Raw genomic sequence first — 22,760 nt, forward strand, 5'->3', positions numbered from 1 at the left:
GTCCACGATAAAACGCGTCACTTGAGAACGCGCGTCCCATACAAGTAAGACGCCGACCACCACCCAGACTCAATCATGGCTTCCTCAACCACCTCGCCAATAGAACTCGATATGGATGTGGAGCTCGATATGGACGACCATGACAATGCGGCATTGCAAGTTTACGTCGACGCTATGCCCTATTCCTGCGAAACAACGTCAGTCGTTTGCAGAAGAATCATCCAGTCATACTGAATAATATTCAGCGCCGAAATGAACTCCAAGCTTGCTGACATCGTTGCAAAGATGCACATTTGCGTGAAGGCCAAACAATGGTTTGTCTTGTCTACATGGGATGGCGTTTTAGAAAGGTCCGTGTGTCGCTCATACGAAGGAGATTTCTCACAATATCAGCTGGCTGCTCATGCGCTACCCCATTGCCAAACCACTCCGCGCCAAACTGGCCCGTCTCTATTACGAACTCATTCTGTTACCGGGGATTGAGGTCAGAGGACATGAGCGCTCTCGTTGCAACTTTGTTGACAACTATTGCAGGCGCGGACATGCCGAAACTGGGTTCATATGTTTAATCGTGTTCTTGCAAACAAGCCTGGGATTCCACGAAAGCTGGAGCCTAGTGACCTCCAACTTCCGTGGCAGCCACTCTGGACGATGGTCAAGAAGGAGCTATGGCCGTCGGGCCGGAAGCGCACCGATCTCGCTGGTCGAAACATGATAAATCTACTCTTATTCACAGCGGAACATGCGCGCCCATACTTCCCCCCCAGCGAGATACCGGAAATGCTGTCTGCCTTTTTACCTCTGGTCACTAGATCGGTTAGTCCCCCCGTCCGCCTCGGAATAGTCTTGCTTACTGACTTGATTAGACTATGCTTGGGATGTTTCCCGTCCTAGTCTCCTTCCTTCCACCAACACACACACACCTCTATCTTCCAGCCCTACTTACTCTTGCTAGAAGTTTCAACTCGACCATTCTAGATGAACGCCTACTTGAGCTAGCAGGGGAACTTTCTGAAGAGCATGTTGCTGGCGCCGCTGGCCCCGCAGGCGAGGAAGGCGGCGCTAAATGGAAAGATATCGGCATCTACACTGAAGCCGATTGGAACTTTATCGTTGGGAAAGGTGAGCTTGTTTCCGTCACAAGAGCTCGTCATCAATCTTGCTAGGTTTAACCTCTATGGATGTACCTGTGGGATCAAATCGGGTAAGGAGGACGAAGAACAACGAACTGATCACTCATATCTCCTCAGAACGCGTCCACAACTTCATCTCATGCGGATGCTCAACACAAATGGGCCTTGAAGATCAAGAAGAATATCAGTCGCCAGCGTGTGTAGCTCTGTCGCAGTCAGAAATGCTCTAATGTGTTGCCTTCAGAATCGCTAGCTAGAATGCTAGTCTATTCTATGGCTGTCGATGGACCTGTTCGCGAAAGTTCTGCACCAACTCCACGCGCCGGAGGCGCGAAACTCATCCAGCCTGTCGGCTTTGTTGCTGGTTCAAAGGCATTGGACACCCTCGACCGCATTATCACGAGTTTGGAGACATTTTTTCATCCTTCGAACTCCGGTATGATGTCGCATTTCCATGTGTAGACTGACCTAAATCTGCCTTTTAGGTTCATATACCATTGCGGTACAAATTCAACCATGAATATTCCGTTTTTTGCTAATAGATTGTAGTTAACGTCGTTCCTGCAATATCTTTCCGCCTTCTTTTGTCAGAGAATACGGGAAGAAGAGCAAGGCTCGTGTCGGACACCAGTGGTGCGTCTTGGACTGCACGGTGGATGCATCCTCATCAAGCACAGACTCAACGACTCACTCCCGCGATTCGTCGGTCATTTGTCAGTATCTTACGGACACCTGCTCTTCTGGCAATGTTTTCCAAAGACCCTATGTCCATGGCATGTGCTCAGGCAACTCTCCGCGCTTTGGCTGTACTCGAGCCCAGCCTCATCATTCCCGAACTTTTGGAGCGGAGCTACAGTGGACTGGAAGTCGTCAATGAGACTCATCGAACCACCGCAGTCCTGACGATGCTCAACGCCATCTCTCGGACACTAGTCACAGAAAAACTGTATCTTGGCGGTCAAAAGCATCTGGTGCCATTGCTGGAGTTGAGTTTACCTGGCATTGATTTGAACGATGCGGGAAAGACTTCTTGTGCTACTACTTTTATCGTCTCCGCCATTCAGCACATCCGCATTGGAGACCTATCAAATAAAACATCGGGTTCTGCATTCGACGAGGAGCTCATGGAAGTAGATGGTACCGATTCTACACCATTTCCATCGGGAACAGAACCAGGCGATGTACCAATGCTCAGCAAAGACGAAGAACGAGCACTCGTACGCGACAGTACAGCGGCCTTCGCAGACTGGGTCACTGCTCTCTTCAGACGTGTATTGGCTTTATACGAAAATCTTCCTGAAGAAGGTATGTCGAGCTTATTTTCACCACCTCTCTGCATTAATAATAATATCTTCAGGCGGTCGTCGGAATACCACAGGCGGAAAAACGGAAGGTCTACATTTCTGCTTTGTTTAGTTTCGAGTTGTTGACTCGTTTCTCAGAGACTGTGCTGAGCTCCATCAAGAGTATGATCGATATAGTTTGTCTTCACTTAGACGAAGCGCTCTTCGATCTCGTGCTCAAACTAGTGTTTGACTATGGAACCACCAATGCCAAATCAAATGTTGTCAAGGCGTTCGGTCAACTCGTTGGGTGTCTGGCCCGCGTGCGACCTGATGAAACTCTGGCCAAATTTTTACCCCATTGTATTGCATCAGTCGAGGAAGAGCTCCGACATGGTGCTTCGAGTGTGAGGACCACTTCTGCAGGAACGGCAGTCCCTTCAGATACGACGCTTCATTGGAGTACGCCGGAATCACTGCAACTAACCCTATTGGAATTGAATGATTTCTAGACCTTGCCATCTTACGGGGCTGTCTCGGGCACTCCGGGCCGGCGCTTCTCAAGTACAAGGAACAGATACTAAGTCTCCTAGAGTTGCTCGTCGACAAAACTAAAGGCGAAAGAGGCTATAGTAGCACGGGACGCTTGCTCTCGCGCATTCTTCATGTTGCCAGTGTCTACCCGATCAATAGCAGGTTTTTGAATAGTGCGGACTGGCATAATCCAGGTTTGTCAAACCACAATTCTTGCCACCAGTACCTCAAGAGCTACAGCGACGGAAAGCGCAGCCTATTGGGGCAAATTCTATGAGGGCAAAGACGTCGTCATTGAATGGCATGGTATGCCGTGATATCATCCTTTGATGTCAACTAATTTTGTCTCTTAGTGCCGTCGGCAGCTGAGATCAGCTTTGTTCTGGAGATCATCGACAGAATTGGGACTCCAGCTCTCAATAAAGTAGAAGAACTCATAGCAACGATGGGAACTTGGGACTCAGCAGCACGTAATGACTTCTGTCGCTATTTGCATGCTTGTCGCTCGGCACGTGACATTGGCTTTTTTCCTGGCTGTTGTTAAGTTCTCCCATAGATTTGGGGAGGACTGCCAACTATACTGAAGGAACAGTCCAAGACTGTTCCTAAAGCTCTTGTTCGTCCGGATACCGAGATGCAGGAGCTCCTTGTCTCGCATATCGATGTTGAGGCGGGCTTCGCTCTGAAGGACCCTTCTGATCCACGATATCGAACGGTAAGCAAATGTGCACCTCTTTTACAATGTAATTCCGCTGAGCTATATAGGTTCTTGATGCTCGTCTGCGCTTTGGTGATGTTGTTCAGCGTGCCGCCAATGCCTTGAGGCAAAATACTGGTGGCGAAGACCACATCGATGCCATTCTCGGTGTCGCTCGATCTATAGACATTTATTTGCTGTCGGTCCACGTTTATTCTCAGTTCGTAGTCATCCCAGCTGATGAAATCGGTAGGACCTATGCAGTGACCAGAACCACGGCAGAGGCGTTGCACAAGAATTACACACAAGCTCGCGAGTATGACCCTCATCGAGAAGGCTTTATCTCTTCTGACACTTGCTCAGTGCGAATCGAATATGGTCCCAGCAAAAAGATAATTCCCGCTTAGTGTTCATCAAACGCGCCCACGTGTTCCATTGCAACCGGCTTTATATGCACAGCTTGTATCGACAGCGTTCTGCTCTGGATGACAAGCTTATCGACGAACTCTTGGAACTGTCCCTTTCCCCATATACGCGTATTAGGCGGTATGCCGGGTCCCTATCATGAGAATATTTCGACTCAACGTAGCTTAGATCTGCCCAGGGTATCTTCAACAATGTTTCCGCGGTCTACCTTCGATCCACTCGCTATGCTCTCCCGACCCTTTTGGGAGCACTTTCAAGGGGAAACGATCCTGATCGCATGAAAGGTGCACTATATGTACTGGCGAACAAGCCAATTAGTGAGCAATATATCCAACAATGTCCGGCGTGAACTGACGTGTTTTCGAGTGATGTACGCTGTCGGTGGTATGTTGCATTACTCAGTTTCTCTGGCCTAACACTTGAGAATAGATCTTACCTATTACAACCAGCTACATATCGCTTTATTGGAATGTCAACACGAGGAAAAGGTGACTCCTTCCAAACTCAAACTCCTTGCGTTCTCAAATCGAATGTTCTAGCCATCCATTCAAAAACTCGTTTCGACACTGTCGGCAGACTGTGCGTCACAAACTCGAGAAGAGGACGGCCATACCGACGCGTATACACTGGAAACCCAACGCGTCGAAGAGGCTGTAGCGTCGCTAGACGCAGAGTTATCTGTGACAATTGACCCACAACTCCTCAAAGAGGCCAAGCTCAAGGGAGAAGCTCGAACTCGTTTGCGCAACTCCACGCACGCAGCCATGGTAAGTCGCCTCTCTTCTAAAATTCCGCTACCAACACGTTTCAGATGAATTCCTTCCTCGAGATAGCGGTTCGGCCTACAACACACGTACGTCGCTCAGGCTGTCTTGAAAGTTTCCAGTTACACTGAGCTGGCCCTACCTGCAGTGGAGATACGTCCAGATGGCCCTCCGCTTTCTCTCAGCACATCTCCGCCGAGATGTCCCTCCAGTCCCAGGCGTGGGACAATTCTTCTTGAAGAACGCTCTTAGCCCTCAGCCAACAATTCGCAGTACAGCTCAACTTGCTTTAGTCAAGATGATGGGATTCATCAAAATGAGAAGCTACGCCAAGTCTTTTGAGGAACTGTGGATGGACGAATGGAAACACCCCCTGGAAAGGACGGTTCAAATACATGATCCTATTGTCTTCATGAACTCTCTTTTCACGGCAGACTCGTGAGTGTGGATAACCTTCGTTACCCACCTTCTAACGGGATTTGTAGGCTCTATGTCGATAAAATTCAGACTGGGTTCGTATTGTGGAAAGCCGGCGTTAAAGGCTATGCTCCGGTTACTGGAGATGCGAAAGCTGTTACATGGGAGAAGGACTCACAATCAACCCTTCAGGCTGTCGGAGACCTCATCTCTGCTGAATACTTTCAGCAATTGGCCTTGTTGTGGAGCCAGGAATCGCAGAAAGCAGGTGTTGACCTTCGGGCAGACAACGTCGCTTTCATCAAGACTCTTGGTTTGTTTGTTTCCGATGTGGTTGACCTCCCGTGACGACTTTTCTTCCAGCTAAAATATTCGAGGGCACCATCCTACAAAGTGTACTGACGACAGTTGATCCGTTGCTTTCTGACCCCGACAAGTTCAAACAACGAGCCGGAGGTCCATTTTCCCTATGTGCACTGGATCTTGTCATTGAATCCACACAGCTGAATTCCTCACGGGCCTATGGCGAGGGTCCAAACACTGGCCACAACCACTTCACCACGAACTTTGGACATGGAGTATACCAAGGCTCAACTCGATACTCTCACAAATCAAACCGGATACGTTCCCTCTCTGGCAAAGTGCCATATCGGTGTGGTTCGATCTCGATGTGACTCCGCAACGATTAAAACTCTCTGTAGCTTCAGATTCAAGATCGCGATCCTCGGCGCAATCAAGCACTCATTGACTGGATTCTCAGTCTTCCCCTTGATTTCACCGGCGACTCTGCGTTTGCTAGTGAGAGAACTTGTTTTATCAATCAACCTTGATTCAATTTGAACAGTGAGCAAGTCGTTATATCTTTTTGGGCTGGTTGCAGATGGCCTTAGTGTTCGATTCCGGCCGCGAGCGGATCAGTCAGTCAACCTGTTGTTCGACAATGCCAATAACGGCTACAACGAAGTGCGCAGATTTTTTTCTCCTTTCTATGAATATTTTAATGATAATAACATAGATACGAGCACATATTTCGGCGTATTTGCATATTTTAATCAGAGACCAATGGACTCCGTCCTACCCTTCGCTCAAAGAGTTTTTATTGGCTTGTGAGAGCTCTCCCGATCCGTTGGGTTTACGGTGTGTTTTGTTTGCCCAGTGAAATGTGTCATTCATCTCACCAACAGTGTCGCCAAATATGATGGACGCGTCAAAGATATTCTCAGCAAACTCCCGAAACTCAAGGAAGAGCGACTTCCCCCGCCTCGAGTCAGCCAATCAGAGGTAAGTTGCCGTTTGATGTTGTCCTTCCATTCTCAATTGTGCCAAGTATGACAAAATCGGCTTGACCCTTCTGCAATGGCTATGGATTTCTGCTTATAGCTCCAACCCTGCGTTGATCTTTCCTTATGCGGTGCCGATGATGTCCGTCGTCTTCGAATGCATACCACGCGCTGACACTTGCGTAGGCCAGAGATTTTGCGGATGTCTGAGCTCAACGATAGTTCCGACCTCCAAGTCTACAGTTCCGCCGTTCTCTACGTGTTGTCTGCAGTGGCCGTGCCAGATGTCTATGTTCCCGATATATTGAAGGTCAGTTTACGAGTTGTACTCTGTTCTTGTGACAAGAATTACTCAGAACTTCGTCGACGCCATAAAATCCTCGACTGTGAGCCGCTTCTCATGAAATCTGCGACTCTTTTTTAATGGCCAATCTAGTCCTGGCGCATTCGTCTGCATGCCTTACCTGCGCTTGTAGTCTTCTTCTATCGCAATCTCCTTTCGATCTCGTCAACAGGTGTAAGCCAAGTTATGGACGTTCTTCTAGATTGTCTGGGCGACGAGAACGTAGAAGTGCGACAGATGGCGTCCAAGGTTCTTTCCGGAGTTGTGCGTTGCTCACAACGACAGAGTATCGTCCCACTCAAGGTGCGAAACCATCTAGCTCAATTGACCAACTCGATTGAATTTCCATTTCAGAACCGCTTCCTCGCCTTGGCGCGGAAAACGACGCTACCAGCGAGAAGGGACCCCGCCTATGCCGACTCACTTCGGGCATTGCATTCGGCCATTCTAGGGCTATGTGCGCTTATTGAAAGCTTCCCTTACTCCGTGGAGCCTTGGATGCCTCCTCTAACTGAAAGTAATTCGGTCTACAATCGTTTCTGGCGCTACTTTGACCGCTCCGAATAGTTCTGGCGGCTCATGCGAGCGACCCGCCGCCTATCTCCACCACTATCAGGAACTGTGCTTCCGAGTTCAAAAAGGTGAGTGTGAAAATTTGAGAAAGAGACCTCCAGTAAACGAATGCCCTTCTTTCCGCCGCTTGTGTAGACACATCAGGTACGTATCGATTCATTTCACCTGCTAGCACGTTGACTCAATCGCCACGATTAGGACACCTGGCACAAGGTGAGGAATGTCGCCGGAAAGAAGGGCAAGAGATTGACAGGCTTGTCTAGGATCAGTTGTTGTTCGACGAAGACCAGTTGCAGAGTCTGTCGAGCATGTTGGTGGGAACCTCATACTGTGAGTTTTCACTTTGAGGGGGAAACTTTGTGGATTCTTAGATGCACCTTTTTAGACGCATAATGGATGGACGAGGGCCCGAATTCATCTACCGAATGATAATACTCTAAATTTTATGTAGTCATGACTGAGCATCGATGAGGGCCCGTTTACACGTTGTGAAGAGAAGGGACTGATTGTGAAGGAGAAAAAGTGCCGCAACAGGGAGAATCTTGACAGGATCACCTATGTTGGGAGGAGTTGACTTGGTGGTGTCTGGATCATCTCACTGTGGTAGCTGGATTCAGTTGGATTGCGGGTGAAAACAAGAGCAAACGATGAGGCCAGACGGAGGCAGACGGGGTTTTCAGTCATTGAAAGGCGGGCACGTTTTGATGGGTGGCTGTGACACACTTGTTCGCTCGGAGTCGGATTCGCTTTAAGGCTGGCTGTCCTTCTCTTCTAACCACCATCTGCCCTCACGACCTTACCACGTCCAATATCTATACGCATCTCTACTTGATTATTCTGCAATCTTCACTCGTCTTTATTCCTCAGGAATAATTAAACAGGTAAGCTGGCGTGTACTCGCCCAGTCCCACTCACCGCGACGACCCTACTCAGTTAAATGATTGAAGTAACGACCCAAACCTCACCCACCATCCACTCTGACACACACTCGTGGCCAAAGCCCCACGACGTTGAAGAGGTATGTCAGCCTCGTGGCCTCTGGCTGTTGTTTGCTTATGAACCGTCCGTAGAATTGGCATCTAAACGACTCCCGTCTCCCCCATTCAACTCAAAAGTTGCCCTTCTCGCCCTCTTATATGTCTCCTCTTACCTCTATCGATAGTTGGCGGATGAATAACAGCGGCCAACTCGTTGATGCCGCCACAGAAGAGTGGGATCTGGCAGACGAGATTGTCCGCCTCAAAATCGGTCAAGAAGAGATTCCTATTAGGACCCCAGCAAAGTCAAAGCTTGCTTCTGCTCAACTTAGAGAAACCAGTCCGACCTTGATTCCAAGCGTGAATTCTTCACCGCTTACATCCGACCATATCGGCGCTTCCCATTCGCGGGGCTCCTCCACCGACTCCACTGTTTCCAGCTCGCAAGCTTCCGTGGCGAGCAACACAATGATTCCCCCCCAAACAGTCGATGTCAAAGAGCGTCCACATTCGTTCAGTGGAGGCCTGTCAACCGCTGATCTAAGGCGTCTCCAACAAGTTGACGATGAAACTCATTCTCAATGGGCGTCTGTTGGCGTGGAAAAGGCCCCAGAGCAGCCTGCCTTCCCTTCCCTCGCTCAGCGTCAACAGCCGCAATTGTACGACTACAGAACGGGTGCTCCCCAAAACGCGCCCAATCGCGACGACCTCCAGATAGATTATAATATTCAACAGAGAAATTTCAGTCCTCTTCCTCAGGCGGCCCCATCGCAAGTCCTTCTACCTCCCCGTCCGACCAATCTCCCGATGACCTATCGCCAAGCTCATCGCGGTTTTCCTCAGCAAGGTCTGGTTCCCAGCCCGACCACAATAGCCTACCCTCCCATGGGCAACTCTCCCCAGTTATACGAAATGTTGGTTCCCGCCCATGAACGCTTACAAGCTCAGCACAACGCTTTCCGCAATGCTCATCATCACTCTGCCTCTGATCCGTCGTCGACTTTGAGAGACGCTGCAGCCCTGGCCCTACTCAACAATAATATGCAGGCTTTTGCTGGAAACATGTTCCCCCAGCCAATGGCGCCTCCTCCAACCGCCTTGCCGATGTATGCTGGCCAGTTTTATGCGGCTCAAGATGCTTATGTGCGGCCCGATGTCGTAACTGCCCAAGCTATGGCCCGCCTTCAGGCTCAGTACACAGGGCCATACAGCAACGTTCCGACGATGGGGATGACTGAGGGGAGTCTTAGTCCAGGGAGCAATAGCGGCCAGGGTCCTAGTGCAAACAATAGAAAGTTGGGCCTCTATAAGACCGAGCTCTGCCGAAGCTGGGAAGAGAAAGGTTCTTGCCGATATGGTGGCAAGTGTCAGTTCGCCCACGGAGAAGAAGAGCTTCGCACTGTTGCGCGTCATCCCAAGGTCTGTTGACTCGCACCATTCATATATTTAGTCTGACATGTCTGTTTGTGTGTGCCAGTATAAAACGGAGATTTGTAGGGTAAGTGTTGTTGTTGTTGATGCCCGTTTCCGTGTGCTAATCTAAGCGATAGACATTCTGGGTGTCAGGATCCTGCCCATATGGCAAGAGATGCTGTTTCATTCACACCGAACTGCCTCCTTCTGGGGCTCCAGGCGATGCTGTTCCACCCCCTCCTCATTCTTCTGATGGTCGGGCCAGATCGATGAGCACTAATAGTGATCCAAATGACGCCTCGGTCTCGTTATTGGCTAGAATCGCCAAACGCGAACCGGCCACCAGTTCGACTTCGTCGACGGCAACCCCAACAGAAACTACGCCCAGTGCTAGTAGCGGATTTGCCTTCACCCGTCCCCCAACTGGATCCCTTCGTGTTGACACGAGTTCGATTGACTCGAGTGCCTCGTTGAAGCAAAACAAGTCGGCATATCCAACATTCACCGGCAATGGCGTTCTCATCCACCCACCCGATCGATTCTCGTCCAAGTCACCGGCTCCGGTGACTGCAGGACCAGATCTCGGCCGCCACAACAACTCGAGGCTTGAAATTGTCGGCTATAACAATCAGGTGAGGTCTTATCGGCTCACTATCTCCGTAGTTGACTAACAAACAACCTTTAGCGGAACATTAAGGCGCCCACACCGTCAAACGCCAATGTGCGCTCGCTGAATGGCTCGGAGAATGATGTCACCTTCAGCCCATCTCCGCCCGCACGAGCCAATGGCCATGTCAGAGCCGGAAGCGCTGGGAACTGGGGTAGCTTCTCGCGAACGAGTCATCTTGCGACTGGGTACAGTCAGGCGAGTCCTTCGACTGAAGCCCCGGCCAATTCGCCCTGGTCAACCACCGAACTCGCCGTGGGTTCTTCGCGACTCAATGACAAGGCTTGGGCTTGAGGGACAAGTTCAAAAAAAATCAGCAAGTGCTCCTCCGTTCCGTTCTTCCTCTTTGATCTCTTTCCCCTGTAATCATTTTCCCATTTCTCTCTGTACCCGGTCTTGTTGAGGACGGCTGCCGCCTCAGTCGGACATTGCCTAGCTCATATCGTCTCCCGTTTGGATTCCCTCCCCCTCCGCCCTTGTTTTTTGCTTTCCCTCTTGCATGCAATCGTCGTACCACACACAACACACATGTCTTTTTATTTCTCAATCAATCGTCGCCTTGTCTTGTCTATCCTTATCTTGCTATTAAAAAAAAGAAACTAGGGCTACAGGCGGAGTTACAGTATTACATCGAGACACCTTACAATAAGCAACTCCCGAGTTTGAAGAGAAACGAAAATGTAAATTTGTTTGCGTTGCTCAGAGGCCCAGTTGCTTGACTTCTCGTTTGAAGGCAGCGAGTCGGCATTTGGCGTAGGAGATGTAGTCAAACTCTGGCTCTTCGACCTGATTTTCGACGTCTTCGCGAGCCTGGACAATTCCCCAAATGGTCCACATCGCATGGGAAGCAGGGCTCCAGGCTCGAACTTGCTCGTCAAGATCACGAGCAAGTTTAGTAAGCTCCGATGGCGATAAAGGAGTCTCGGCGGCGTGCTGAAGATAGGCCATGTAAAAGTTGTCGCGCTCTTCTTTGGTCGGGTAGCGCGTGTGATCAAGAATATGAGGCGTCTGGGAATGGTAGTCCGCAGTCCATTCATGCCAGTGGTTCGCGATATCGAAACTGGCCGGGTTCGGGGAGGCATATTCGAAATCAACAACGATGATCTAGGAAGAAAAATTTGAAGCGGGTGAGAACTTAATCTATGCGACAAGCGACGGGGGAAGTAAGTACCTGTCGATGCTCAGGCAGGTTCTCGTTGCGTTTGTTCAAAAGTAGCAAGTTGCCGTATTGGGTATCGTTGTGAGCAAACACCCGGCGACTACCTTTGTGCACGTCATCAACTGACGCTAGCCAGTGGGAGTACCGTTCCCAAGTTTGCATGAAGCCGTCCAAGTCAAACTCTTTCCTCAGCGAGTCCGAGACAAGCGGGAGTGCAAGAACGTCGCGGGCGGGGATAATCCAAGACTTGATGTTCTTTTTTACAGCAATTTCCCACCCATTACCTTCGCCCCGAGTGTCAGGTGACGTCCCTTCAATTGCTTCGACGTCTACTGAGTGGAGCTCGGCCATTCTTGCACCAATCCACCGACTGATCTTTGGGTTTCTGAGATCCGCCGCACTCAGTGTAGTTGCTGCCATGATAAGCCTTAACATCAGAGACCAGACCAGAAAGAAAGAAAAAATGGGCATACATTCAAAGTATTCTTCGATGCGACCATTTTCAAATGTCCCATAGACGCGCGGACCGATGTGATACTGGGAGGAAAGTATATGTAGCGTATTCAGCTCCCTCACTCGTGAGATTAACGAGCCAGAGGAAGGACCGTAAATTCGAAGTAAGACGGTCCGATAGCCCGACAACGAAGATGAGACAAAGAAGACAGCATTGGTCAAGGAACCCGAGACTTTAGCGATCCGCAGGTCGTGGGGCTGAACATCTGAGCTCGTCCAGGTCGGAACTTTGAGTTTACGGAGGCAGTCGAGTAAGCGAGAAGCAAACGTTGGTTGTTTGTAATGTCTGAGGAAGTGATAGCAGTCAGCGAAGGAACGGGTGAAGTGAGCGACCATATCAGACCGTAGTCATTTTAGTCTGCTTGTCGGTGAGCTTTGCCGGGTGCCCCAGCTTGACTGCAAGAGAACTGGCCTCACCTTGCGTCCAGTTTTAATGGCACGTGCCTAACTCCATCCGTTGTGACGACTTCCACCTCGCCCTCGGTGAATAAGATGGAGGACGAAGAGCTGGCAGTTGATGAGGAGGTGAGAGACGGCCTGTCGGCTGGAGGGTGAATGGGAATGACAGAATTCATATCGAGCATAATCGAGATGAGAGTAGAGGTCAAAGTTGCTGTCACGCGTTATCTGAATTATCTGGGCACGCGACGTGGTCCGACTTTGATGGAGCCTCATTGGAGGCCTTGCCGGTTTACCCTACCTTGCCATGCTTGTCCCAGCCGATTTCCAAGGCTTTCCAAGACACGCACACACAACCGCACAAGTCATTACGCCCTGAAGAGTTGCTTCTTTCTCCTATCTGGGTCCATAGCAACATAGCCAAATACCGAACCAACGTTTTATTTTGTGCTAACGGAGATACTTACTGACTACAACAAACAGAGAGTAATTACGGCAACCCAGTCAGGCGCCCACATTAAATACAAATCATTATATGCGGTTTAGTCGAGGCTTTAGAATACGGAAGGCAGTTGGCTATGCGAGATTTGCTGCCGCTGCCTTCTCGTCCGACACTTTACCAGTGACGTAGATTGTTCTGGGGGAAAAGTGCCGGTAGCGATAACAGGAAAGATAGACCAAGGCACGGCGCGCAGAAAGCCCATATCGTCTGAGCATCCCAAAATGAGTATAGCTTGCTGACCACGATTCGTTGACAAACCTGGATTGACGTCGCAATAATGTGCAACACTTTCTGTTCAAGTTCCGGAGGCTGCAGCATTCTGAGCCTCGCGAAATCTATTGAAGAGCCGCTATTGATCAGCAGACCCGGAGGTATTCGACCTAAAGCCCGTTCGTCAAAGACAGCGCCAGCAATTGCCTAATATGAAGGAATATATAAAAAAACTACCATCAGTCGAGGAAACGGCTCACCAATCCAACTGTAGCACCAGTAAATCTGACAAGGAAGAAGGCACTGGTCGCGGCGGCCAGGTCTTTGCGCTCCAAAATGCTGGTAAACACCTGGTAAGGGGCGTGGAATAGCATTCCTAGTCCGATTCCCGCTACCAAGGGAAATAATTCTGCTGTCACGGTAGATCGTTCGTCCAATAGGTTCAGTAAGCCTGTCAGATTAGCAGCGACTTAGCACTGCATGATCGGTTGAGACGGGCAATCGTACCGAAACCTAAAGTCGCAATCAATAGGCCAGCTGTTACCACAAAGTTGGAGCCGTGTGATGTTTGGGTTCTTTGTCTCCAGTATGTGGCGAACCAGGCAGCTGGCATAGAGGCAAGGGAAGAGCCCAGAGAGTATGGCAATAGTTTGAATCCCGCTTCTAGTGGCGTGGAGCCATTCGCAGCCTGGACTCCCTTCAGACCAAGCCACATCTCCGGAAATCGTCCTGAGACTGACCTGGTAATAGAGACCCAAAAAGAACGTCCCCGCCGTAAATGCAACGTTGTGGAAAAAGGTAATGGCAAGTACGGCAACTGGATGCGTTGATCTCGGTAAAAAAATACCAGATGTGGAAGACCGACATACTGGTTCTGTGGTTGTTGAAAGTAGCCGCTGGGAACAAACAATCGCGCGTGGTTCTTGTCTCGTGGACGCCACCGCACACAAGAACCAAGAAGCCAAGACATATAAGCAACAGAGTCGAAGGTGCAGTCCCTAATCGATCCAGTTAGATGTGTCATAATCTCGCACGATTTGTTCCTACAGCCATTGGCAGATGCCAAACTGAACCCCACAACGATAAAGCTGCTCCCCGTCATGAATAGAAGTCTACGGCTGCCGTAAGACACGACAATGGAGAGGAGAGGGAACACTTACAGTCCTCCGAAGTCGAAGGTTCGGAGAAAAGACCGCCAAGACGCTGCCTGAGCCCGTTGAAGGGTAACCCCACGGAGCGAGAAGAAGAGAACCACAAAGGCGACAGAACAGACCGGCAGGTTGAGATAAACTATGAAGATCGTCAGTTTGGGGAAGACGATTGTGGGGGGATTGACGTGCATCCATATCGCCAACTGAGGCCATTATGACTGCCTGATCAAGTTGGATAACCTCTCGGCGTTAAGGAAATTTTGCGGCTTACCGCTGAACACGCCGCCGAGAACAGGGCCAGCAATAGCAGAGCAGCTCCAAGTCACGCTAAGAGCCTGAGACCATTTCGCGCGATGCTGGTCTTCCACAATCTCTGCCGTAATAACCCAAACGGAACCGACGATTCCTCCGGCACCTATGCCAGAGATAGCCCGAGCGGCCAGCAGCCTGTGGTAAAATCAGCTGCTGTGCTATCAAGATCTAAGCGGTACAAACATGGTAATGTTCTAGTTCGATTTAGATGGCTTGAGAAAGTGGTCCAGAATTTTACTTGCGCACCTGGGCTGCACCACAAAGCAGGGAACCAATAGCAAACACCAAGATGCTTGTGTACAAAACCAGCTGCGGGTGTTTTTTAGTGCCTTTCACTGACATGGGAGATGAGAACGACAGACCTTTCTGCCGACCAGATCAGAAATACGACCATAGAGTGGTTGAAAAGCAGTTTGTGTCAACATGTAGGCGATGCCAACCCAAGTATAGTCGGCCTGGCTCATCTCCAACTCGAGCGCGATGGTCGGAAGGCTAGTAGACACGATCGTCTGTTGAGTACGGTGAGACTATAACTCCGGAGAGTATGGAGTGTCTCACAGCGTCAGTCGTGGCTAGGAACAGAGTTAGTGCAGCGCTAGAATTTGGCATCAACAACCACAACAAAAAATGAGGAGATAAACGGACCCGATATGTACTACGAGGCGGTGGGTGGTGGATAACTGAGGGCATGGGGGGGAAAGGTCTTCAAGCGTTGCCGATGAAGAGGTGTCGATAGAAATTAGCGACGGCTCAGACGCGGTTTGTGGGCGCGAGTCCTCGGCAGCTTTGTCTTGTATGTCTTCACTCAAGTTGAGGGACGAAGATCGTGGAGAGGGGGTTACTGGTGAGTGCGCCATGGGTAAACGGACGACGCGTTCAAGCCGGGTTGAAAGAGAGCCATTTTATAGCACAGGGAAAATTATTCGCGAAAAGACCACCTGTCTTTCATCCGGGCGACAAACAACTACATCCGAAGCTAAGAAGCGTAGCGAATCGACGATGAAGATCTGAGATAACCGAGAGGTTTGTCTGCTTTTGTGGCTTGGTAGGTCGTGATGACAATTCAAGGCATTTGGCCCGCCTCGTGTTGGGAACCGATGGACAGGCGGTCAAGTAAACTGAGGGAACAGAGTGAGAAGGAGAATCTCTGGTCACACAGAGAATCTACGCCGTCGTTGTGGTCACTGGTCAACCCACTTTCAGGTCCAGGGTCAACTCATCGGGTAAACGGATACGTAAACACCAGGAAATTGCGTAAGTAGAGTCTCTAAATTATAAAGGAGGCCATTGAGTATAAATTTCTATCCTGTTGCAGTCGCCCTTCGCTTCTCATTTGATTTCTGACTGGTCTCTTCTTCAACGGCCCGGTTCTGCGAAGTGTCGGTGACTTCTGAAATAGAAATGAGTGAGCGCACTGTCTGACTCTGAGAGTGTGGGCATTGGTCCAATCAAATGCCAGTAATCTCTCGAATGTATTGCCATGTTCGGCTTGCCCAGCCCCGGCTTTTACGAGTGAAAGAGGGCATACCGTTATCATTTGTGGACGTCCCCTCGTCACTCTTGACTCCCGGCTGCCGCCCCTCTACATCATCAGCATACATTTGAAGAAGTTCGCGTTGGCGGTTGGTCAACGACCTGTTGTTCCTCGGTGTTAACGTGACCCACAAACTCAAGTATTCACCCACCTTGGTAGTTGAACAGAGAAGGACACAAATAGATCACCAGTGACTCCTCCATGAGGGGAAGAGACACCGCGACCCTTGAGCACCATTTCTTCGTCTTGCTGAGTTCCACCTGGCAACCGCACATCCACCTCGCCATCCAGAGTTGGCACTCTAACCTTTCCACCAAGCAACGCCGTGTGCATCGGAATACGCGTTTTGTGGTACAGATTGTTGCCTTGTCGGGAAAAGTCCTTGGACGCTGTCACATGAATCCTCACCAACAAATCGCCTGGACTCCCTTTCCCAGATATTGGTGCATCTCCTCGTCGGGGAAGACGTAGCGTGACTCCATCCTCAACGCCTGCCATTATGTCGACCTGGACTGTACTTTTTGTGCGAACCTTGCCGACACCGCCACAATGAGAGCATTCAGAGTTGTGAGGGACAGTACTGCCAGTGCCAGAGCAAGTGTTACATGTACTCGCCATCTGGAAGCCGCTATCTATGACAAATGTCCGAGTCCCAGAGCCTTTGCAGGTTGTACAAGTGGTCCGTTTGGCGCCAGGCTTCAATCCGTTTCCGGAACAGGGAGTACAGTCGACAACAGGGGTGATGTTGATTTTGCGAGATGTGCCTTTGCAAGCTTCAAGGAAGGTGATTCGTACAGAAGCTTCCAGATCACTCCCTCGAGACGACTGGAACCCGGAACGACTGCTCCCACCGAGACCTTGAAATAGCTGACTGAAGAGGTCCGCCGTTTCGCCCCTGCTAAATGACGCTCCGAAATTGTGGAATCCGGAGAAATTGCCTCCTCCGAAGCCGGAGAACGCATTTGGATCAAATCCAGGCTCTTGCGACGTCGAGCCAAACTGATCATAAACTTTTCGTTTCTCATCATCTTTCAGAATCTGCAGAAAAGGGTAAGGAAGTGGTTGCAGGAAGGATGGTTTTGACACGCACGTCATACGCGGACTGTATCTCGACAAACTTGTCTTGTGCGCCCTTGTCGGTACTCGTGTCGGGGTGATGTTTCCGAGCGAGCTGGGAAAGTCAGGTCTGGTGTAGAATGGGACAGTTTAGTTCCTACCGCAAAGTAAGCCTTTTTTATCTGGGCAGCTGTAGCGTCGCGAGGTACTCCCAACACTTCATAAGGGTTCTTCTGTGCTCTTGAGGACGGAGACGCATGAAAGGCGCGCTGTTATTGGTCACCAAATTGGCACGAACTTATATGACCGCTTCTGATACCTTCTGGCTTGGGACGTGCCATGGAGCGTTATAAACGCATTTTGGTCTGGATATTGGGAGTGAACGCGATGCTTGTGGAAGTCGAGAGCAGGAATAGAAGGCTAAGAAAGAGGAAAAGTGCTTGGGAGAGGGCATAGAAGGAAAGAAATTTGTGGGTCACGCCGTGACTGGAGAAACATCTTGTCGACTACAATCGTCTTCCGCCTCAGTGCTTTCCTTTGGTGCTCGATGTGCCCACCACTGCTTTCCGTATGAAACCAATACCTCTTCACCAGCTTTTATTGCACGACTGCTCTCAATCTTAACCCGAAGCTCCCCAGTGCTTGTTCTATATTCAACGAAGACTGCGTTCGGCCTATCGTCAATGCCACGAAAATCATTCACAAATCTTGCCTGAAAATTTTATCAGTAACACCCTCTGTCAAGCTCGATTCCCTCACTTCGTTGCCCATCCTACTTGCATCGACGCCAACTGCGATTTCGTTGCTGCGATAGAGAGACAGATCGTAATCGGAATCCGGACGCTCGTCACAATGGACCTCGCCTATAACAAAAGGGTTGAACAAGGAATTTCTAGGATCGAATTTGGATTTGGAATGTTACCTATATAGTCCACAATGTGTCGTTTCGGTGGAATCTTTTTCGCAGCAAACAAACCAAGTTGACCGAAGGCTTTGAATGTTGTAATGGATAGTGTCAGGCGGGAGGCTGTTTACCTGGATGGCTTGTGTTTTTAATGGGCTGAATGAGGACCTTGGAAGGCTTGCCGCCATCAATTGACGCGTCGGGTTGTCCTCGTGCTATGAATTTGTGCGTAGAAGCATTGACTGATAAATGATATTTGCAAGCAGTAAGATATTGGAGGGTCGGTGGCCAGTTGGTTGGTGGCATGTATCGTAGCTGGAAGTGAAAGTTCTCACGTGGTTCATCGCCTTTCTCTCTCACCGTGCCCGTCCTTCTACAATCTCGGCTCTGGCTTTCACGCTGTCGGCTATACTCCAAGAGTAGTATACGTCTCATGGGCAAAACAGCGCCCTCTGTCTCTCGTGTCTACCCCGACGTTAACGCTAAGCTTGGTTCGTCACCACTCAACCCCATCGCAATTTGCATTTGACTTTTACCAAGGCCCTTCATGGCACGAGTATGGTGAGTTAGATCCAGCTTGTTAGCGGTTATCTGACCAGTTTAGACAACCTCCAGGTGCAGTGGGGAACGCAGGACCACTACGAGATCGTTCGCAAGGTTGGGCGGGGGAAGTATAGTGAGGTATTCGAGGGAGTAAATATTGTAACCGAGGACAAGTGCATAATCAAGGTTTGCTCTTCACTCTTCATGTCACGACGTGAATCGACGAGAATCCAGGTCTTGAAACCGGTGAAGAAGAAGAAGATAAAACGTGAAATCAAGATTTTGCAGAATCTCGCAGGTGCGTGTTCATCGGGGAAATATGACTATTCCTTCCTAACCAGTTTAGGCGGGCCGAACATTGTCGCTCTTTTGGATGTTGTACGCGACCCCGCGTCCAAAATACCCAGTCTCATCACCGAATACGTCCACAACGTGGAGTTTAAAGTGCTCTACCCTCGCTTCACGGACCTCGATGTCCGGTATTATATGTTCGAACTCCTCAAGGCGTTGGATTACTGTCACTCAAAAGGCATCATGCACCGAGATGTCAAGCCTCACAATGTTATGATAGACCACGAGCATCGAAAGGTAGGTTTCTCCAAAATTTCCCGACGTTCATCAAGCTTTTCATTTCTTTCAAGCTTCGCCTAATCGATTGGGGACTGGCAGAATTCTATCATCCCAAGACAGAGTACAACGTCCGTGTAGCCTCGCGTTACTTCAAAGGACCGGAGTTGCTGGTCGATTTCCAAGAATATGACTATTCCCTTGATATGTGGAGCTATGGCTGTATGTTCGCGTCGATGGTGCGTGGAAAAGGCGTGTTGTGGGCCAAGCTAGAACGATTCAACGTGTGTGCAGATTTTCAGGAAGGAGCCTTTCTTCCACGGTCACGACAACTACGATCAGCTTGTCAAAATAACCAAGGTTCTGGGAACGGATGAACTCTACGCGTACATCGACAAGTATAGCATTCGTCTCGATCCACAATATGACGAGCTTCTGGGGAGGTATCGTCATCTCCTTGCTGGTAGTTTCCCTTCTCAACAGAGTTTAGATACCCTAGGAAGCCTTGGACACGGTTCATAACCTCCGAAAATCAACGATATATTTCCAACGAGGCCATCGACTTGTTAGACAAGCTATTACGGTATGACCACCAGGAGCGTTTAACTGCCAAAGAGGCTCAAGCGCAGCCATACTTCGGTCCGTATAGATTCTCCTCAATCTTATCAGGTCTTGACCCAATTCGACAGATCCTGTGCGATCTGATGGGGCAAGCGATAATCATTGATGACTAATTTGTGTATTGCTCTGTTTTGTGTAGGTTCATTGTACTTTTCTCTCTCGATTTGATAGAAACCTGCTCTTTCGCATGCTATAAGTGTCGTATTGGCCTGCGTCGGGTGATAAGTCAGCCACCACCAACTGGCTGGTCAACAGGCAATCGAATGAAGTCATTGTCAAGACCGTCATCACCTTCTCTGATGTGGTTTCTCTGCTTTTAGACCACTCGCCATGCTTATCGTGCTCACATGTATTCGCCGAGGCCTGCACCCGTTGCTATCTCTCCCGGTGTTGCAGCTCAGAAGACTTGATTTGCCCTCAACAGATAATATACCGCATGGCTCTCAAGTTGTCTAACAAGAAGTTCGAATTTCAGTTTAAAAGCCCGTCTCCATTTCCTCGCGGTGCTTGACCTCCTCCAGGATGGCGTTGCGTTTTGTCTCCCTTGCCGCACTCTCCCTCTCGGCTTTGGCTTTTGACAATTCGCGCTATGACAATGTACTTACTTATGTTACCATTCCTCACTTCCCATTTTTATTGATCTTGTTTGATTAGGTGGCTGTGTACTGGGGACAGAACAGTGTCGGTGCCAACTCGGCGAATCCACCGTCGTCGTGGCAAAAGCCGTTGGCATTTTACTGCAACGTTGGTCTTTAAATTTCCTAGCCTTGGATTGTCATGACCGATCGCTTCAGGACAATGCCGTAGATGTGTTCCCCATCGCGTTCGTCAATGTATTTTTCAGCACTGGCGGCCTCCCATCGCTGAATTTGGCAAATGTGAGTTACGCCAGTACTCACTGCTGGCAGGCGCATTGACTAAAATGACGACCACAGACCTGCAATCCCACCGACAACGCCACTTTCCCGGGCAGCTCGCTACCGAACTGTGCGAGCCTTGCTTCGGACATCCAGACTTGTCAGAGCAAGGGCAAGTTGGTTACGCTGTCGCTTGGAGGGGCAACTGGAGGTGTTGGCTTCTCGTCCGACGACCAGGGTACGGCGTTTGCGCAAACGATATGGAACTTGTTCCTCGGTATGGTTTCGTGGTTTCCCTTCACAAGTAAGAGTCGCCAAACAGAATTCAGGCGGATCTTCGTCCACCCGGCCATTTGGTAGCGCTGTTCTTGATGGGTAAGTTTCTTTCTCTTTGTGCTGCGAAACATGCTTACGTGTTCTAGCGTCGACCTTGAGTTGAGTGGAATCTTGGCGCGTTATCTGTCCCTTACCGATTAAAGTATCGAGAGTGGAGGCGGTACCGGCTATGTCGCGTTTGTGAACAAGATCCGGTCTCTCGCTAGTGGCGCCAGCAAGAAGTACTACATCACAGCTGCTCCGCAATGCCCATACCCAGATGCCGCTCTTGGAACCGTTATCAACGCCGCAAGCTTCGACGCTGTTTACGGTGGGTGCTTGCAAGGCAATTGTCCAGATTTTGGTTAATCCTCGGAACAGTCCAATTTTACAACAATCAATGTGGTCTGAACAACTATAACATCGCTTCAGTGTGTTTTACTTTCCGGTCGCTCTGGAGTCCATCACTAACCATTTGAAAAAGGACTGGGACTTCGGCCTTTGGTATTCGATTATTATTCGTTGATACGACGTCGGTCTGATCGTTCTTAAGGGACTACTGGGCACGCAATATCAGCCCCAATAAGAATGTGAAAGTCTACCTTGGAGCCCCTGCCTCTTCTGGAGCTGCTGGATCAGGCTACGTTGACAGCGCAACTCTCAGCAGCATTGCAGTCAAGATGCGCAAGTCGTTTTCAGCGTTTGGTGGTGTGATGCTCTGGGACGAGTCTCAGGCCTATCGTCTGTCTTCTTTCCATATTTTGGCTGCCCGTTCTGAGGGTCGACGCACAGAAAATGGCCGATTTGATCTAGCCATCAAGAACGCATTGGTTGCTGCTGGTGGAACAGGCTTCACCTTCCCGGCCTGTAGCGCTCCGGCATACTCCACATCGGGAACCTACACGGCTGGCACACAAGTATCCTATCAAGGGTCAGTTTACACGAAACTCCGAATCAAGCAAGAGCTTACATCATTGAAGATATATTTGGCAGGCGAAATGGTGGACTGCAAACGTTCCTTCAGCCAATTTCAATGGCGACTGGGCTGCAGGTGATCACTCACAACGTTTTCCTTTTGCTTGTTGTACCGAGTCTTTTCTTTAGTCAGTGCTTGTGGTGGCACTTCCCTACCTCCGTCCTCGTCATCAACCACAACGTCGAAAGCCACCAGCTCGACTAAAGCCAGTAGCACAACCTCGAGTTCGCCATCGGGTCCAACGAACGGAGTTTGCACAGGTATCGCTGCTTGGTCGAGTTCGGTGGCATATACCGGTGGATCCAAGGTTACCTACAAGTCAGCATAGTGTCTCGTGCTACCAGTTCTTGGCGACTGACGCTTCTTCAGCTCTCACCTTTGGACTGCGCAATGGTACAAGTCTTTTAGTCCAGTGATTCCTGTGTTTGACAGAATAATTGTAGGTGGACACAGGCAGACACTCCTGGAGGCTCTGCTGGCGTTTGGATTGACAACGGCGCTTGTGCCAGTCTGGCAAAAGTTGCCACAGACGCTAAACCCACCGTCGACATTCGGGCTCCTTCTCGCTTCTTCCGGGTATGATTCAGATTCCTATGGGTCCTCGAACCGGTTCGAGGAATAGCAAATACAGCGA

At 49.8% G+C, this 22,760-nt stretch overlaps 7 protein-coding genes across 7 annotated transcripts; 4 read left to right on the forward strand and 3 right to left on the reverse strand.

The window, feature by feature from the left end:
* Positions 1 to 75: 75 nt before the first annotated feature.
* Positions 76 to 7,843, forward strand: MIND_00453500 (uncharacterized protein; the record flags this gene model as incomplete). The annotated part of the gene is made up of 43 exons (XM_037361348.1): positions 76 to 197; positions 246 to 350; positions 394 to 484; positions 535 to 816; positions 867 to 1,122; positions 1,167 to 1,204; positions 1,251 to 1,329; positions 1,378 to 1,569; positions 1,619 to 1,635; positions 1,683 to 1,766; positions 1,811 to 2,438; positions 2,491 to 2,526; positions 2,576 to 2,878; positions 2,929 to 3,144; positions 3,191 to 3,256; positions 3,304 to 3,458; positions 3,507 to 3,665; positions 3,716 to 3,846; positions 3,901 to 3,963; positions 4,011 to 4,193; positions 4,242 to 4,390; positions 4,440 to 4,457; positions 4,503 to 4,561; positions 4,613 to 4,840; positions 4,885 to 4,926; positions 4,986 to 5,275; positions 5,323 to 5,567; positions 5,618 to 5,710; positions 5,758 to 5,906; positions 5,956 to 6,052; positions 6,099 to 6,217; positions 6,270 to 6,391; positions 6,439 to 6,535; positions 6,582 to 6,676; positions 6,721 to 6,844; positions 6,891 to 6,920; positions 6,971 to 7,105; positions 7,163 to 7,180; positions 7,232 to 7,394; positions 7,445 to 7,518; positions 7,649 to 7,663; positions 7,714 to 7,780; positions 7,836 to 7,843. The coding sequence occupies 43 exons, from the start codon at positions 76 to 78 to the stop codon at positions 7,841 to 7,843; spliced, it is 5,643 nt and encodes a 1,880-aa protein (XP_037221640.1).
* A 544-nt stretch (positions 7,844 to 8,387) lies between these two features.
* On the forward strand, positions 8,388 to 10,801 carry MIND_00453600 (uncharacterized protein; the record flags this gene model as incomplete). The annotated part of the gene is made up of 5 exons (XM_037361349.1): positions 8,388 to 8,468; positions 8,521 to 9,846; positions 9,905 to 9,925; positions 9,978 to 10,472; positions 10,526 to 10,801. The coding sequence occupies 5 exons, from the start codon at positions 8,388 to 8,390 to the stop codon at positions 10,799 to 10,801; spliced, it is 2,199 nt and encodes a 732-aa protein (XP_037221641.1).
* A 405-nt stretch (positions 10,802 to 11,206) lies between these two features.
* MIND_00453700 (Choline kinase) lies at positions 11,207 to 12,787 on the reverse strand (the record flags this gene model as incomplete). Its single annotated transcript, XM_037361350.1, has 4 exons — positions 12,597 to 12,787; positions 12,140 to 12,465; positions 11,679 to 12,079; positions 11,207 to 11,611 (listed from the first exon to the last, which is right to left on the reverse strand). Exons 1-4 carry the CDS (start codon positions 12,761 to 12,763, stop codon positions 11,207 to 11,209), a joined length of 1,299 nt encoding a protein of 432 aa, XP_037221642.1. The 5' UTR covers positions 12,764 to 12,787.
* A 407-nt stretch (positions 12,788 to 13,194) lies between these two features.
* On the reverse strand, positions 13,195 to 15,610 carry MIND_00453800 (uncharacterized protein; the record flags this gene model as incomplete). The annotated part of the gene is made up of 15 exons (XM_037361351.1): positions 13,195 to 13,287; positions 13,339 to 13,497; positions 13,551 to 13,741; positions 13,798 to 13,978; positions 14,031 to 14,121; positions 14,160 to 14,288; positions 14,338 to 14,402; positions 14,451 to 14,580; positions 14,627 to 14,663; positions 14,713 to 14,888; positions 14,937 to 14,947; positions 15,000 to 15,062; positions 15,116 to 15,262; positions 15,312 to 15,348; positions 15,399 to 15,610. 15 exons carry the CDS (start codon positions 15,608 to 15,610, stop codon positions 13,195 to 13,197), a joined length of 1,722 nt encoding a protein of 573 aa, XP_037221643.1.
* A 444-nt stretch (positions 15,611 to 16,054) lies between these two features.
* On the reverse strand, positions 16,055 to 18,553 carry MIND_00453900 (uncharacterized protein; the record flags this gene model as incomplete). Its single annotated transcript, XM_037361352.1, has 8 exons — positions 16,055 to 16,143; positions 16,282 to 16,388; positions 16,439 to 17,325; positions 17,378 to 17,458; positions 17,927 to 18,055; positions 18,103 to 18,206; positions 18,266 to 18,334; positions 18,379 to 18,553. The coding sequence occupies 8 exons, from the start codon at positions 18,551 to 18,553 to the stop codon at positions 16,055 to 16,057; spliced, it is 1,641 nt and encodes a 546-aa protein (XP_037221644.1).
* Positions 18,554 to 18,593: 40 nt separating this feature from the next.
* Positions 18,594 to 20,084, forward strand: MIND_00454000 (Casein kinase II subunit alpha; the record flags this gene model as incomplete). Its single annotated transcript, XM_037361353.1, has 9 exons — positions 18,594 to 18,738; positions 18,788 to 18,808; positions 18,852 to 18,976; positions 19,025 to 19,088; positions 19,137 to 19,378; positions 19,432 to 19,596; positions 19,652 to 19,800; positions 19,848 to 19,996; positions 20,047 to 20,084. Exons 1-9 carry the CDS (start codon positions 18,681 to 18,683, stop codon positions 20,082 to 20,084), a joined length of 1,011 nt encoding a protein of 336 aa, XP_037221645.1. The 5' UTR covers positions 18,594 to 18,680.
* A 416-nt stretch (positions 20,085 to 20,500) lies between these two features.
* Positions 20,501 to 22,708, forward strand: MIND_00454100 (Glycoside hydrolase family 18 protein; the record flags this gene model as incomplete). Its single annotated transcript, XM_037361354.1, has 14 exons — positions 20,501 to 20,575; positions 20,633 to 20,722; positions 20,773 to 20,856; positions 20,914 to 21,112; positions 21,165 to 21,210; positions 21,258 to 21,269; positions 21,315 to 21,481; positions 21,532 to 21,581; positions 21,635 to 21,654; positions 21,704 to 22,081; positions 22,131 to 22,201; positions 22,255 to 22,444; positions 22,496 to 22,519; positions 22,570 to 22,708. The coding sequence occupies 14 exons, from the start codon at positions 20,501 to 20,503 to the stop codon at positions 22,706 to 22,708; spliced, it is 1,545 nt and encodes a 514-aa protein (XP_037221646.1).
* Between the last annotated feature and the right edge of the window lie 52 nt (positions 22,709 to 22,760).

Source organism: Mycena indigotica (genome assembly GCF_014461135.1).
Source record: "Mycena indigotica strain 171206Taipei chromosome Unknown Mind.scaff0004, whole genome shotgun sequence".
NCBI lineage: Eukaryota > Fungi > Basidiomycota > Agaricomycetes > Agaricales > Mycenaceae > Mycena > Mycena indigotica.